The sequence below is a fragment of the Thalassophryne amazonica genome, chromosome 4, assembly GCF_902500255.1.
Source record: "Thalassophryne amazonica chromosome 4, fThaAma1.1, whole genome shotgun sequence".
Taxonomy (NCBI): Eukaryota; Metazoa; Chordata; class Actinopteri; order Batrachoidiformes; family Batrachoididae; genus Thalassophryne; species Thalassophryne amazonica.
In genome coordinates, this window is record NC_047106.1 from 62,618,533 (window position 1) to 62,635,056 (window position 16,524).

At 42.2% G+C, this 16,524-nt stretch overlaps 1 protein-coding gene across 2 annotated transcripts in view; it reads left to right on the forward strand.

Annotated features, from left to right (window-relative positions):
* st3gal4 (ST3 beta-galactoside alpha-2,3-sialyltransferase 4) overlaps positions 1 to 16,312 on the forward strand; it is a 155,766-nt gene extending 139,454 nt beyond the window's left edge. For both annotated transcript variants that reach the window (XM_034168000.1, XM_034167999.1), the window contains 2 exons: positions 15,898 to 16,050; positions 16,152 to 16,312. In XM_034168000.1, coding sequence (XP_034023891.1) covers positions 15,898 to 16,050; positions 16,152 to 16,241 — 243 coding nt within the window. In that variant the 3' untranslated portion in view covers positions 16,242 to 16,312. The remainder of the gene's footprint in view (positions 1 to 15,897; positions 16,051 to 16,151) is intronic.
* Positions 16,313 to 16,524: the final 212 nt, after the last annotated feature.

A 16,524-nucleotide genomic window follows, 5' to 3' on the forward strand; every position in this document is an offset into this window, starting at 1 on the left:
GAGTCCTGGTGGATCCGAACTACTTCCATATACAGATTGCGGAGGCCACTGTGCTCATTGGGACCTTCAAAGCAGCAGAAATGTTTCTATACTCTTCCCCAGATTAGTGCCTCAAGACAAACCTGTCTCAGAGGTCTACAGACAATTCCTTTGACTTCATGCTTGGTTTGTGCTCTGACCTGCACTGTCACTGTGGGACCTTATATGTAGGTAGACAGGTGTGTGTCTTTCCAAATCAAATTTGAGATTTTTGCAAATTTATTAAAAATCAAAAACTAAGAAATCACATGCACATAAGCATTCACAGCCTTTGCCATGAAGCTCAAAATTGAGGTCAGGTGCATCCTGTTTCCAGTGAACATCCTTGAGATGTTTTTACAGCTTAATTGGAGTCCACCTGGGGTAAATTCAGTTGTTTGGACATGATTTGGAAAGACACACACCTGTCTACATATACAGTACGGTCCCACGGTTGACAGTGCATGTCAGAGAACAAACCAAGAATGAAGTCAAAGGAATTGTCTGTAGACCTCAGAGACAGGATTGTCTCGAGGCACAAATCTGTTGAAGAAAACGCACGCGTGCACACTCACACACCATACAGTGCCACATACAGGCTTGGCATATGTACTACAGCTTTTTTTGTTGTTTTCAGCCCAGTCTCATTTTTTTTTTCATCCTCCCATCATGAAATGATAAAATTTTCCTGGCGGTTTTTTTTTTAACTCACTATTCCTAACCCTACTCCTACCCCAACCCCAACCCTAACCTTAACCATAACCTAATCTTATTGTTTCCCCCCACCCTAACTATAACACCCCCCCCCCCCCCCCCGCTCACTTTTAATTTCACGGAATGAATTAGAATGAATTCGTGCTGCCGTGACAAAAACCTAACCTGAATGTCTGTGGAAGTGGGTGGAAGCCAGACCACCTGGAGGGAACACATGCATACATGTAGAGAACATGCAAACTCCACACAATAAAAACCAGGTCAGAAGAAAAGCTGGGACCTCCTCACTCAGGCAACAGTGCTTGAAAATATAAATCTATAAATACATGTAGGTAGTTGCAGCATCATGTGACTGTTTCCATGTGCATGACTTTCATTACTATAGTAGCCGATGTGGATGAGGGGGCAGAGGACTGCAATACCATCACGCAGATTGCATTTGTTCACTTACTATATATAATGTGGACAGTCAATGGCATCAGATTTGAATTGGAGATGCAGTAAATCTAATTTGAACAAAGCATGTGGCTGTGTCACTTACAACATGTCTCACAACCCAGCCAGGAGTCTAGACTGGGCTTTGCTAATGCATGCCACAGAGGTCTAAAATCAGCCATTTGTGGTCTAAATTTATCTTATGGTTCGAAAATTTCCACATATACATTCATGTGCAACAATATACATTACATACATACAATACACAGGCCCTCATCCTGAGTGTGGACATATTTCCAGGGGACAAAAACTGAAGCACTGCCAGTCATATGTTAGCAGGAACTTATCAACAACACACATCTCTCTGTTATCCATTTCATTTTATCTTAAACTGTTCACAGTCAAATGTCACATAGTACAATAAACGAAGATATAAAATGATAAAAAGAAAATGAATTTGCTTTGGCTTATTATTTCCTTTCTGCTGGGATGGGATTTTTCCCTCCAGACCTTTGTACCAGTGATGCGGTGTGCACACACATTGGGCCTCATGTATCAACGTTGCGTACGGCGATATTTGAGCGTATATGGGGTGTACGCCAAAATGGCTGCGCTACTTGGCATTTATCAGTGTGGTCATTGGCGTACACTGTGCTGAAAATATACGCCAAGTCGAGAGGTGGTGTAAATTATACACCAAAATGAACCAGCACTGGAATCCACATAAAAATGAAAATGATCAACATGATAAACAGTGCCATCATACAAATCAATGCATATGTTACATAAATAACACTTTCTTGATTATACTACATAATAATTAATACAAATCCCGCTTTTGCAGGATTGTTGGTCTATGGAGCACGATCCGTGGCCACAGCGCTGACTGCAAAGAAAGCGCTGCTCGCCTTTTTCTCCAGACTTCCAGCCTGGAGCCAGAGCAGCGCTGAGCTTAACTTTATGTGGTGTGATTGTTTTAGACAATGAAATTGATAATTACAACTGTAGTGTTGTCATTCCCTTGCCCGTGCTGCAATCAGGTTTTGTTTTCTCCATTCGTTTGTTAACATAAAATAAATAAAGAAATAAATTTAAAAAATAAAGAAATCTGAAACATAAGGCGTGTCTTATTAATTGAGCTAGCAAATATCCACATGTCAAGAATTATTGACATGTGAAAAGAATAACACTTTTTTGATTATACTACAAAACAATTAATACAACGGCCGCTTTTGACGCTCTATTGGCACGCGTTGTGATTGGAGTAGTTCTTTTTCTTTGCCGTCTTCCTGGCTTCCATGTCGTAAAATGAGGGTGTGTCTGAAGTGGAGTCTGAATACCGTATTTTCCGGACTATAAGTCGCACTTTTTTTTTACATGTTTTGGCCGGGGGTGCGACCTATACTCCGGTGCGACTTATAAATGAAAAATATACCGGTAGGATCTCAATTAATTTACTGTAACAAAACAATTTTACGTGACAGAGTCGATCTATGTTTTAAAATGGCCACCGGAAAAGGAAATGCAATGCATCATGGGCACTGTAGTATGACGGCCATCCTATAGTTCACGCTGGTCGCGATAACCAATCAGGGAACAGAACTTTGGATGCGTATTCCTCACCTCACCCACAGCGTGTGAAGCTGACGAACACGGTGCTTGCTGTTATTCCGGCATGGCGAACAGAGCAGCTTCAACCCTTGGATATCAATGTGAACAGAGTGTTTAAGTTGACGCTGAGAGCTGCGTGGGAGCATTGGGTGAGCGACGGCGGAGGATTAGCGTGTGCACTTGGAAGGAGCTGGCGTCGATGATTGTGAAAAGCGTTTGAAGCAGATGAACATGGTGTTTATTCTGGGACGGCTAACAAGACAGCTTCAACCCTTGGATATCAGTGTGAGCAGAGTTGACGCTGAGAGCTGCATGGGAGCACTGAGCGACGGCGGAGGATTAGCGTCTGCACTTGGAAGGAGCTGGATCGACACCGCTGGGTGGTCATGAGCTGCGCAGGTAGGCGCTGCATGGTTCGGCTCGCAATGTGGTCCGCAAAATACAAACATATCTGTAGGTAAAATGCAGCTCACGAGAGGGCACTCGAGGCTTGTGTGACTGTTCCTGCGACTTCTGACTACCATAGAAAAATAAAAATTTTAACGTTACTGATAACATAACAAGACAACGGAGAAGGCCCGAAAAAATGCCACCAAAAAGAAAATCATACTCTGCAGATTACAAGTTGCGACTGGTGAAATATGCATCCGAAAACGGTAGCCGTCACAATATTATCATCTGAACTTTTCATGTTAACATACCTGTATGTCCATGGGACTTATAGTCCAGTGGACCTTATTTATGGTTTATTTTTCTTTATAATGGATAAAGTGGCTGGTGCGACTTATACTCCGGTGCGACTTATTTATGGTTTGTTTTTCTTTATAATGGATAAAGTGGCTGGTGCGACTTATACTCCGGTGCGACTTATAGTCCGGAAAATACGGTAGTTATGGGCGTATTCATTATAATTACGATTGTTTTCACCCGCCGCATTTATCAAGGTTACGTCGGGCGTATGCCGGAAAGGGCAGGTGCGCACTGCTTGATACATGTCACGGCAACTTTGGTGTACTTCAAATTTACACCGGAAATTTACGCCGCAAGCGCGCAGTGTTGATACATGAGGCCCAATGAGATGAGGAACTTGTCTACTTTAGGGCATGTGGCATAATGTCATTACCTAATCTGTACCATACTTCCTTGTATTGTGTCCTGCATTTTTCTTTTATTTTTTTTTATGACCTGTAGAAAAGTGTATGGTGGCACGGTATCAAGTATTGTTGTTAGTAATAGATCCATGCCACCCGCTGCATGCGCAGACAGACAGTTTAATGAAAATTCATTAAGGTATATCTTATATATTATATTCCAATTCTAATGTGGAACTATGCCAGTATACAAAGGTATAGCTAAATATCTAAAAAGGAAGAGTAAAACAGGAGAGTAGAAAAGAGTAGAGTAGAGCGACTTAGGTGCCTGGTCTTGAGAACCAGGGATGGTAGGCTAAAAAGCTTTTTTATTCCATGGGAACTCTCCCCACCCACCCAAGCAGCTCAAGAAAAAGGTATATATAATATAATAAGTAATAAGACATAAGAAGGATAAGACATCACAGGAGAAACATAAGGTTTTACCTTGTGTGTGGTTTTTATATGTGTTCATGTACCGGGCCGGCTTATGTGTGTTGTGTGTTATGTGTGTGTCGTCTGTCGTCATGAGGCCGGTCATGGTTTGCTCAGCCCTGCTGTTGACCTAAGGCAGGATATACATCTGGAGCTGGTCCCCGGGTGCCTAAAGGCGACTTCTGCTCCTAACTGGCAATTAGGATGGGTTAAATGCAGTAAACACATTTCATTGTGCAGGGAACATGTTCCTTTGTGCATATGACAATAAAATTATTTTGAATCCTTTGAATTTGAATCTTTGAGAAGATTGTTATCAAACACAAAGAACCAACTTTTTGTAAGGTACGATGAACGTTGCTAAGGCCGGCTAGATAAGCTAATGTTAGCTGTTAGGTATAACTAATTGTACCCCACTCCTCCAATATTTGCTTAAATATAATAATATTAAAACGGGGGAACAAGAAAAAGTAAAGCATGTAGAAATGTATATGGAGACATAAGTACATATATTTGCAGAAAAAAGACAAACGGCGGCCGTTTTAATCACCAAACCTACGGCGGCCGTTTTAATCACCAAACCTGCAGCTGCCAGCGTTACACATCTTGCTGTTTCTTCTTCTTCTGCTTATATTTCTAACACAGTATTCAGTAGCTTCGCTGTCGTGTGGGAACACATGTAATTACAGCTGATCATTCCAGTAACCACTTAAAGCGTTAAACATTAAACTTGCATATATATATATATATATATATATATATATATATATATATATATATAAGGTGAATGAGGGTGAGGCAGCCTATTAGATAATTAATAGCTAATAGGCTAAGCTATAATTGTAGCAGTATAACTGTATAAACAAAGGCTCAGATATAATATGTTATAGGTTTACCCTTTTTGTTAGGTTATGGTTAGCTAATCTAGGTAGAAGAAATTCCATCTTCTACATGTTTTTTAATGGGAACTGTCACAGACTGAGCTGTGACGCTTACGCAGAGTCTTTGAGAGATATAGTCTGGCATTCTTGCTCATTCTTGCTCATTTGTTTTTGATGTCCATCTTGGGATGCATTGTAAATATCTGCATTTTTGGAAGATAGTAAAAGAAGAAAAATAAAAGAAACGTTTTTAGTTGGGAAAACTGTCTCTTGGCCACTCCGTCGCCGGTCATCCTGCTACATGTGGTGTCAGAAGTGGGATGTAGCGGAGTGAGACGGAGAGAAGACCAATTAAAACAGCTGACAAGATGGCTACCAGGAAGAAGGCTACTGAAGGCAAGGAAGATGGAGCAATGGGGGGCGCCACTGAGACGGGAGTGTCTACTCCACAGCCTGCCACAATAGACATAGCCATCGATCGACTTGCCATGATGTTCCAGTCGTTTATGGAAGTGCAGCGTGCCAGAGATGAGCGAATGGAGAGAGATGCATCCAAGCAAGCCCAGGAGGTCAAGGTTCTGACGCATCAGGTGACGCAGCTGCAGCTGGACTTGAAGTCAGGCCAATCCACAACCCCGCCACCATCCCTGGACACTAACGCCTGAACCACCACCAGTGACCACTGTGACCACCGAGGGGCGTCTACCAAAAATGGCCAAGCTGGAAGAAGCTGATAATATTGAGCACTACTTGACTACTTTTGAAAGGCTAGCCATAGTTTGTGGCTGGAGCAGAGCAACCTGGGCCGTGCATGTCATCCCGTTGTTGACGGGGAAGGCCCGCAGTGCTTTCGTTGCCATGAACCCAAATGACACAACCGACTACGATCGCTTGAAGGAGGCAGTGTTGAAGAAATATGAAATCAATGCTGAGACGTATCCTGAGCAGTTCAGAGCCCTAGACATCAGTTCGACTGAGACGCCGCAGGAGCTGTATGTCCGACTGAAGGACCTGTTTTGTAAGTGGACCGGATATGAGAAGAGTAGTAAAGAGAACCTGATGGAGATGCTGGTACTGGAGCAGTATCTACGTGTGTTATATCCGGATGTGAGGACCTGGGTTAGGGAGCGTAACCCGAAGACTGCAGCAGAAGCCGCAGTACTGGTGGAGAGCTATGTGGCTGCGCACAGAGGTCCCCGAGGCTACCGCTATGCTGGAGTGCTGGAGCAGAGCATTGGGGGTAAGTCTGTTGGGTTTGGGAGGGGAGTTGGTTCTGGTACGGCTAATAGTCATAGCCTTGGTCGAGCCCCGCTACCACCCCCCACAGACCGTGTTAGACCCCAGAGCATTTCCTGTTATAATTGTGGCCAGGAAGGTCATAAGAGCCCTGCTTGCCCCCTGAGGAAGTCAAAGTACAGCCATTTATGCTATGTTCCCCACCCCACCACTCCTTTAAATATTTTGGAGAGTGGAGAGACTGTTATCACCATTGAGTTAAATGGTAAATTTGTTAAAGCATTGGTGGATACTGGATGTTCACAGACACTTGTGCAAGCTGACCTAATCCCCCTAGAGTTCCGCAGTGGTAATGAAAAGCTGACCATCTCTTGTGTACATGGAGATAAAAGTGAGCATGATACAGCCGATGTGTATGTCAGAGTGCAGGGACAGACATACTTGTTAAGGGTAGGACTGGTGTCTAAGTTGCCATATCCTGTGTTGTTAGGCCAGGATCTTCCAGTGTTACTTGAGTTGGTGAATAGAACTGTTTTGTGTGGTGTTGTAACAAGAGCACAGGCTCGGGAGCAGCAAGTAGTGTTGACAGAGTTGCCATATTATGGCGAGGAGGTTCCTGTTGAGTCCACACTGACTAAGCAGCAGAGGTGTGATAGGCGTAGACAGACTGTTGAAGACACTTTGAGTCAAAAAGACGTGCGGACAGAGAATATTGACCCCCCTGAATTGATAGATGGGGATTTTACTGGTAATCTGGCAGAGGAGCAGCGGGCAGACCCTACACTGACACAGAGTTTTAAGAGAGCAGAGGAAGGCGTAGGTTATGTTCCTATGTTAGGTAAGGAGGGCTATACTGTGCAAAATGAGCTACTGTATAGACAGAGTGAGGATGGACTGCAATTGTTGATCCCAAAGAAGTACCGTAGGCAGGTACTGGAATTGGGTCACACTATACCTTGGGCTGGACACCTGGCCTTTTTGAAAACATTACAGAGAGTAAGCAAACGTTTTTATTGGCCAGGGTTGTTCTCTGATGTTAAAGAATTTTGCAAGTCTTGTCCTCAGTGTCAGTTGTCAGGAGGTAAAAACCTTGCCCGTGCTCCATTGATCCCCTTACCTGTTATTGACACGCCGTTTGAGAGGATAGCTGTTGATGTGGTAGGCCCTCTTGAAAAGAGCAAGTCAGGGAATAGATTCATCCTGGTGATATGTGATTATGCCACAAGATACCCCGAAGCCTTCCCCCTGAGAGATGTTACAGCTAAGCGAGTTGCGACAGCTATGCTGCAGCTCTTCTCTAGAGTAGGGATACCCCGTGAAGTGCTTACCGATCAGGGCCCCAACTTTATGAGTAAAACCCTCAGGCAGGTTTATGATATCCTGGGCATTAGGCGTATCAGAACCACTCCTTACCATCCACAGACCGACGGACTTGTTGAACGGTTCAACCAGACCCTTCTCAACATGCTTCGGAAGTTTGTGGAAGATTCTGGCAAGGACTGGGACCAGTGGCTACCATACTTGCTCTTTGCTTATAGAGAAGTCCCCCAGGCGTCAACAGGATTTTCCCCCTTCGAGCTCCTGTATGCACACCAGGTTCGAGGTCCCCTTGATGTGCTGAAAGAGACTTGGGAGGGTGAGATGTCCGCTGGTACGAACATCATCTCGTATGTGCTGAAGATGAGGGAGAAACTTGCTGCTGCATCTGCTCTGGTACGGGAGAATCTGCAGAAGGCACAAGAGAGACAAAAGGCATGGTACGATCGTTCGGCCAGAGCACGCTGTTTTCAGGCTGGTGACAAGGTCCTGTTGCTGCTGCCTAGCTCCGAGAACAAACTGCTGGCAAAGTGGCAGGGGCCATACACTGTTACCAGGAGGATGGGACCGGTGACGTACGAGATTCACATGCCAGATCATCGTAAGAAGCACCAAGTCTACCATGTGAACATGCTGAAGAAGTGGACTGGGCGTCAAGAGCAACAGCTGGAGGTGTCTGCTCTGTTCATCCGTGCCATTGAGGAAGAGGAGGAGCACAGTGAGCAGTACTTACCGTGCTGGGGCGAAGGCTCTACATTGGACTTGAGCCATTTGCCCAATGACCGTCAGCAGGAGTTGACCGCCATCTTACCCGAGGGTCTCTTCGTGGAGAGGCTGGGACGGACGGAGATGGTGGTGCATCGCATAACCCTGAAAGACCAGCGGCCGGTGAGACAGCCATGCTACCGGGTTCCAGAGAGCCTGCTGCCCGTGTTGAAGGATGAGTTGGACATGATGCTGGAGCTGGGGGTGATCGAGCCTTCCTCCAGTGAGTGGAGCAGTCCTATCATCTTTGTTCCCAAGAAGGACGGCACTCTGAGGTTCTGCCTGGACTGTAGGAAGGTCAACACCCAGTTTGCGTTTGACCCTTACCCCATGCCGAGGGTTGATGATTTGGTCGAGCGTCTTGGCAAAGCCAAGTACTTGACCACCATTGACCTGTGCAAGGGGTATTGGCAAGTGCCGTTGGCTGAGGACAGCAGGAAGCTGACTGCCTTTAGGACACCTTTTGGCCATTACCAATTCACGGTGCTCCCTTTTGGGTTGCACGGAGCGCCTGCGATGTTCCAGAGGTTGATGGACAGGCTTCTCAGGGGGACTGAGGGCTTTGCCGCCGCCTACCTGGATGATATTTGTATATACAGCTCCACGTGGGAGGAGCATTTGCAACACCTGCAACTGGTCCTATCCTTGGTGAAGGAGGCGGGCCTGACCATCCATCCTGGAAAGTGCATGCTGGCCAGGGAGGAGACGGCGTATCTTGGCTACATGTTGGGCCGGGGTGTCATTCGGCCTCAAGTTGGGAAAGTTGAGGCCATCAAGGCTGTTGAGCGCCCCACCACCAAGAAACAAGTGCGCTCTTTCTTGGGCTTGGTTGGGTGGTATAGACGTTTTATACCCAACCTTTCGGAGAGAGCGGTTCCACTGACTGAGCTCATACGTACTAGTCAGCCTAACAAGGTGGCATGGACTGAAGAGTGTGAGGCGGCATTTCAGGGTTTGAAGGACTCCTTGTGTAGGGAGCCGGTGCTGCTCAGCCCGGACTTCAGCAAGACTTTCACTGTTCAAACTGATGCCTCAGAGCGGGGCCTTGGTGCGGTGTTGTTGCAGGAGGAAGATGGACATTGGCGACCTGTGGCTTACATCAGCCGCAAACTGTTGCCGCGGGAGTGTAACTACTCCACGGTTGAGAAAGAATGCCTTGCTATTAAGTGGGCGTTGGACTCTCTTAAATACTATTTGTTGGGGAGGAAATTTATTTTAGAGACTGACCATAGGGCATTGTCTTGGTTAGGGCGCATGAAGGATACCAACTCCAGGATCACTAGGTGGTTCCTGGCTGTACAGCCATTTGATTTTGAAGTGCGGTACAGGTCTGGGAGGTTGAATACTACTGCAGATTTCCTTTCTAGGGCGTCGTGGGGGCATCCTTAGAAGGGGGGGGAAATGTCACAGACTGAGCTGTGACGCTTACGCAGTCAATAGCGTGTGGGCAGCAATTAGTCGGTAGTTAACAACTATGCTGCATGGACGCTGACTGTGTTTCACAGGTCATCCAGCTGTATGTATTGTTTTCATTTTCCTGGTTCATTATTTATTGTCAGTAATCATCATTGCCATAACTTTTATCTAGTATTGTGACTAAGAGTGCAGGGAAAGGCCTACCGGCATCTCTTATGTTGCAAAGTGTTTGTTTTCACCGCGTTTCAAAACGTGTGTTTTATACCGTTACTCATTACCAAAGTTCATCTGTTTTAGTGATCTTTAAAACACTGGTAAAACATTTCTGTAACAGTTTAAGCTTACTCACCAGGGTTGCTGGTATGCAGGTGCTTCCTTGTTTAGGGCAAACTGAGTGAATGGTCCATTCAGTGTAAATACCGGGGTTGGGCGGAGTGAACTATTTTAGACAGGGGTGTTTTATCTGGTCATGTTCATATTCCATTTTATTATGCTTAGAGGGAGTTTTGGTTAAAGGAAATGGTGTTGGGTGTTTACATATTTTGTGTGTATTTCTTTGGGTTGTTATTTTGTGTTTATGTTATTGTTATTTAGTTGATTGATTTATTTTGTGAATGGAATTTACCTGTGGGAGGGGCTGTTACTCTCTAAAGGGCTCAGAGCCTCAGTTGTGGGGAGAAGATCGGAGGGGAAGGTTGTGTTTCAGTGAATGTGTATGTAAGTAGTGGCCCAGAGTCTTTGAGAGATATAGTCTGGCACTCTTGCTCATTTGTTTTTGATGTCCATCTTGGGATGCATTGTAAATATCTGCATTTTTGGAAGATAGTAAAAGAAGAAAAATAAAAGAAATGTTTTTAGTTGGGAAAACTGTCTCTTGGCCACTCCGTCGCCGGTCATCCTGCTACAGGAACCCCAAACTTAGATATTATTTCTTGATGTCTGTTAGAAAATCTTTTGAACTGAAGAACCAATTTGTTATACAGAAACCCTTTTAACTAATCTACTAGTAAGTTTATGGTGTCTAGTGGAAAAACTTTGGTAATTATCACAAATGCGACCAATTCTGACTAATTGAGAGGTGTAAACACCATATGTAGGTTTACTCAGTATGTTACTACTCATACAAGGAAATTTTACAATATGAAAGTTAAAATCATCCCGTTTGTTGAAAACGGCTGTTCTAAACTGTCCATCTATAATGCGCAACTCTATATCTAAGTATGAGAAGTTTTTTTTAATTGTTTTCTGTAGTCTTTTTTAGTTCAATTCTGATGGATAATTATTTTTTAATTTCATTCTCAAAATTAGGGTTATTTAAAGTAAGTAGGTCATCAATGTAACGGAAGGTATTATTAAAGGAGTTTGCTGACTTGCTATTAGTTTTAAATTTATCTTTCATAAATTTGTATTCATAATAAAACAGGAAAAGGTTAGCTAAAAGTGGAGCACAATATGTTCCCATAGGATGATGATTGCGATTATTTCAATAACAGTACTAAATTGTATAGCCAAGGGGAGGTGATGGTCTAGTGGTTAAGCATTGGGCTTGAGATCAGAGGATCCTCGGTTCAAACCCCAGCCTGACTGGAAAATCACTAAGGGTCCTTGGGCAAGGTCCTTAATCCCCAAGTTGCTCCTGGTGTGTAGTTGGCACCTTGCATGGCAGCACCCTGACATCGGTGTGTTTGTGTGAATGGGTGAATGTGAGGCATAATTGTAAAGAGCTTTGAGCATCTGATGCAGATGGAAAAGCGCTATATAGATGCAGTCCATTCACCATTTAAATTGTGCTAAATAATATTTCTAAACAAAATAGTCTCTGATGTGTTGTATGTTGTTGTGTGCATGTGCAGAATGGATCTGGTACAGACAGAAGAAGATGGGCCTTTATTCTTATTGGACATACATTATATATACAACAAAATCTGTCCTCTGCATTTAACCTGTCCTATTTACAGTCAGACACAATCCAACCTCAAGGGGAATTGAAAACACCAACCATATTTAACTAAGAGGTAGACACAAACAGATTTTAGACAATGGGACGCTTTCAAGTGAGACATTTTGTTGGACATGAAGTAAAGCTGAAGATTAGAATTAACAATGTACATTAGGGTGGTTCAAAAAAATAAAAGTTGGAAATTCATTACTCTCACCCCTTCATTTTATGATGCTTTGGGAAAAAAGAAAGCCTGCCAAATATTTTTGTCATACATTTATATTTAGAGGTAGCACATCATAGCTGAAGGTTGTAAATATATCAATTATCACTGCCCGAGTGCCCGTGCAATAGGTTATCCATTATCCAGTATCTAATCACATCACTTATAAAGAGGATAGAAGTTAACCACCTGAGTGTAACTAAAGTATAATTTTATATTCAATTTAAAACTATACCTGGGTTTAAATATTTCTCACAAACAACATACTTTCAAAAATGTTATTTTAGGCTCCAAGCTGAAAATTTTGCTTCAATTCACAGCTTCTTTTCTTGCAGATCTTTGGTGATGGTGAATCTAACATGAGATAAATGTAAAAAGAGACACTTGCTGACTTAACATGCTTAACCATTAACTGGAAACTTCAGTAAAACATGTCAGCTACTAGAAGTAGAACATTTGTATACCTTATTGGTTCCACCGACTGAAATAAAGGGAAACAAATTGCCCTCAAATGGGCAAATACTCAAGGTATTTTTCTTCAAACACACTAATTTGAAGAAAACTGTCCATGATGTTGCTGTGACCTCTATAGACATGGCAATTCCTTTTTGGGAGAGAGCTAGAATCCCACTGAGGGCAAAGCAGCATCTGATCACAAAGTTAGAAAAGGTGTTCGGAAAATGGAAAACATTGAAAAAGACCAAGAATCACAATACAGACAAGCAGAAGAAAGATGAAACTGTGTTTTGTGAATCTTTGGAGGACTTGTTTGACATGGCACATCAGGATGTCCTAACAATGATAAAGTTTGAAGATGACAGACAGTTCCTACTTTCTCAGTGAGAGAAAGGTAGAAGGGCATGGCAGGCATAGATAAAATACAAACTGCCAAAGAACAAAGAGCAGAAAAAAAGGAAAGCTGCAGAAGCAAAATACAGAGAAACTGGAGGAGCCTGGACCATCTAATGTCTCACTACCTGACACTGTCTCCAGCCAGAGTAAAGAGAACACAGAAAGTCCAGATGAAGAATTTGTTATGCCAGTGCCACAAAAAGCCAGTAAAATTAAAGCTGTTGTAACACCAGGACTTGCAGCAGCATTGGATAGGACCAAAACAACAGACAGAAGTGCCACCTATATTCTGACTGAAACGGCAGCAAGTCTTGGTCATAATGCAAGCAACTTAAATATCATTATCATGTAAAGGATGTTCTCTTATGTTACACAGCTGTATAATTGGTTCTTGTGCTGATTCATACATTTTTGAATATTAAGTACTGCAAGGCATAAAGAATATTATTGTTTGGAGCTAGATCAAAATATATGTGGAAATATACAACCCCTGGCAAAAATTATGGAATGACCGGCCTCGGAGGATGTTCATTCAGTTGTTTAATTTTGTGGAAAAAAAGCAGATCACAGACATGACACTCTTACTCTTAAAAACCCTAGGAACTACAAGTAAGCCTGCAGTCTGAGAGCGAAGCGCTCTATTGGGATGATATGGTACTAAGAGGTCCCTAAGATAAGATTGGACCTGATTATTCAAAACCTTATACAACCCCTGGCAAAAATTATGGAATCACCAGCCTCAGAGGATGTTCATTCAGTTGTTTAATTTTGTAGAAAAAAAGCAGATCACAGACATGACACAAAACTAAAGTCATTTCAAATGGCAACTTTCTGGCTTTAAGAAACACTATAAGAAATCAAGAAAAAAAGATTGTGACAGTCAGTAACGGTTACTTTTTTAGACCAAGCAGAGGAAAAAAATATGGAATCACTCAATTCTGAGGAATAAATTATGGAATCACCCTGTAAATTTCCATCCCCAAACTAAAACCTGCATCAAATCAGATCTGCTCGTTGACATTGACCCTATGCCATGACATTGATCCTATGTGTCTTTTTGCAAGGAACGTTTTCAGTTTTTGCTCTATGGCAAGATGCATTATCATCTTGAAAAATGATTTCATCATCCCCAAACATCCTTTCAATTGTCCAAAAATATCAACGTAAACTTGTGCATTTATTGATGATGTAATGACAGCCATCTCCCCAGTGCCTTTACCTGACATGCAGCCCCATATCATCGACTGTGGAAATTTACATGTTCTCTTCAGGCAGTCATCTTTATAAATCTCATTGGAACGGCACCAAACAAGTTCCAGCATCATCACCTTGCCCAATGCAGATTTGAGATTCATCACTGAATATGACTTTCATCCAGTCATCCACAGTCCACGATTGCTTTTCCTTAGCCCGTTGTAACCTTGTTTATTCTGTTTAGGTGTTAATGATGGCTTTTGTTTAGCTTTTCTGTATGTAAATCCCATTTCCTTTAGGCGGTTTCTTACAGTTCAGTCATAGACGTTGACTCCAGTTTCCTCCCATTCGTTCCTCATTTGTTTTGTTGTGCATTTTTGGATTTTTGAGACATATTGCTTTAAGTTTTCTGTCTTGACGCTTTGATGTCTTCCTTGGTCTACTAGTATGTTTGCCTTTAACAACCTTCCAATGTTTTTTTGTATTTGGTCCTGAGTTTAGACACAGCTGACTGAACAACCAACATCTTTTGCAACATTGCATGATGATTTACTCTCTTTTAAGAGTTTGATAATCCTCTCCTTTGTTTCAACTGACATCTCTCGTGTTGGAGCCATGATTCATGTCAGTCCACTTGGTGCAACAGCTCTCGAAGGTGTGATCACTCCTTTTTAGATGCAGACTAATGAGCAGATCTGATATGATGCAGGTGTTAGTTTTGGGAATGAAAATTTACAGGGTGATTCCATAATTTTTTCCTCAGAATTGAGTGATTCCATATTTTTTTCCTCTGCTTGGTCTAAAAAAATAACCGTTACTGACTGCCACAATCTTTTTTTCTTGATTTCTTAGTGTTTCTTAAAGCCAGAAAGTTGCCATTTGAAATGACTTTAGTTTTGTATCATGTGTGTGATCTGCTTTTTTTCTACAAAATTAAACAACTGAATGAACATCCTCCAAGGCCGGTGATTCCATAATTTTTGCCAGGGGTTGTATAAAGCATAGATTTATTTAAATTTATCAATAATGAAACAGTATTTCATCAATAAAATGAAAATGCAATGTTTGTTACAAAATCTTCGCTACCCCAGTATGTAGGTATTGTAGGAGCATGATACATGTACGAGAAGAACTGCATCTCACAATTCATGTTTTAGTGTTAACTATTTTATGGGATATGAAAAGATTTGATTTTCCAATGTATTGCCATAATTCCTGTCCTGACATATCAATATTAAACTGACAGAAATAATTTGGAAATATCTGGAAATGACCATACTATATGACAAAGTTATTGTGAGCAAAGTTTTTAAGGGCTGTGTGCTACCAGTAAAAATTATTAGTTTTATGAAATTGTACGTGTTTTTATGTTAGGTACTACAAATTTAGAGGGTGAGACTTGAAGTTTTTTGAAAAAAAATTTTTTGACCATTTTTATGGACCACCCTAATGTACATCTTATATAAGACAAAAAGTTGTATTGCTGAACTCAGATCACAGAGCAGGATGAATTAGTTATTCTTGACCTATGTTGCCACCTAGCGGTGATATAAGAGACTGCAGTCGAACCACTGCTGCCTGTTGAAGTTTGTACAACTCTCAGCCAGAGCCTATTTTTTTTTTCCATCTGAAAGCCAGGCAATCTTTTGATTGGAATTCTGCAGCTTTACACATCAATATGTCTAAATCTTTGTCAGGAGGAAGAATGTGACAATGTTTTGTTTGTTGCAGAACCGACTTCATCCCACAACGGGTATGCTAGCCGTGTTTGTAGCGCTCAACTACTGTGATGTGGTCCACATTGCTGGGTTTGGATACCCAAGTTTAGACAGCGAAAGGCAACCAGTCCATTATTACGGATATGATATTATGAAGGCTATGAAGGTGAGTATCAACGGTTAAGTGGAGCCACAACAACAATCTGATCATTTACTCTTTTCACTAATTTCACCGAATAGGGCTGTGACATTTTATGTCTGTTACAGAATTCTTACCATGACCTCACTCAAGAAGCTGAAGCCTTAAAACGACTGGAAGATTCAGGCGCCATTGTGTACCTTCACCCAGATTCGTGACATATCGCCAGGGTTGGGAGGGTTACTTTAAAAATGTATTCCGATACAGCAGAGGTGTCAAGTAACGAAGTACTGTACTTAAGTACACTTTTTAGGTATCTATACTTTACGCCATTACTTATTTTTCTGCCTACTTCTGACTTCTACTCATTACATTTTCACACAAGTATCTGTACTTTCTATTCCTTAGATTTTTTAAACAAACAGCCTCGTTACTCTTGGCTTCAATTTAATGTTTATATATATATATATATATATATATATATATATATATACGAGGTCT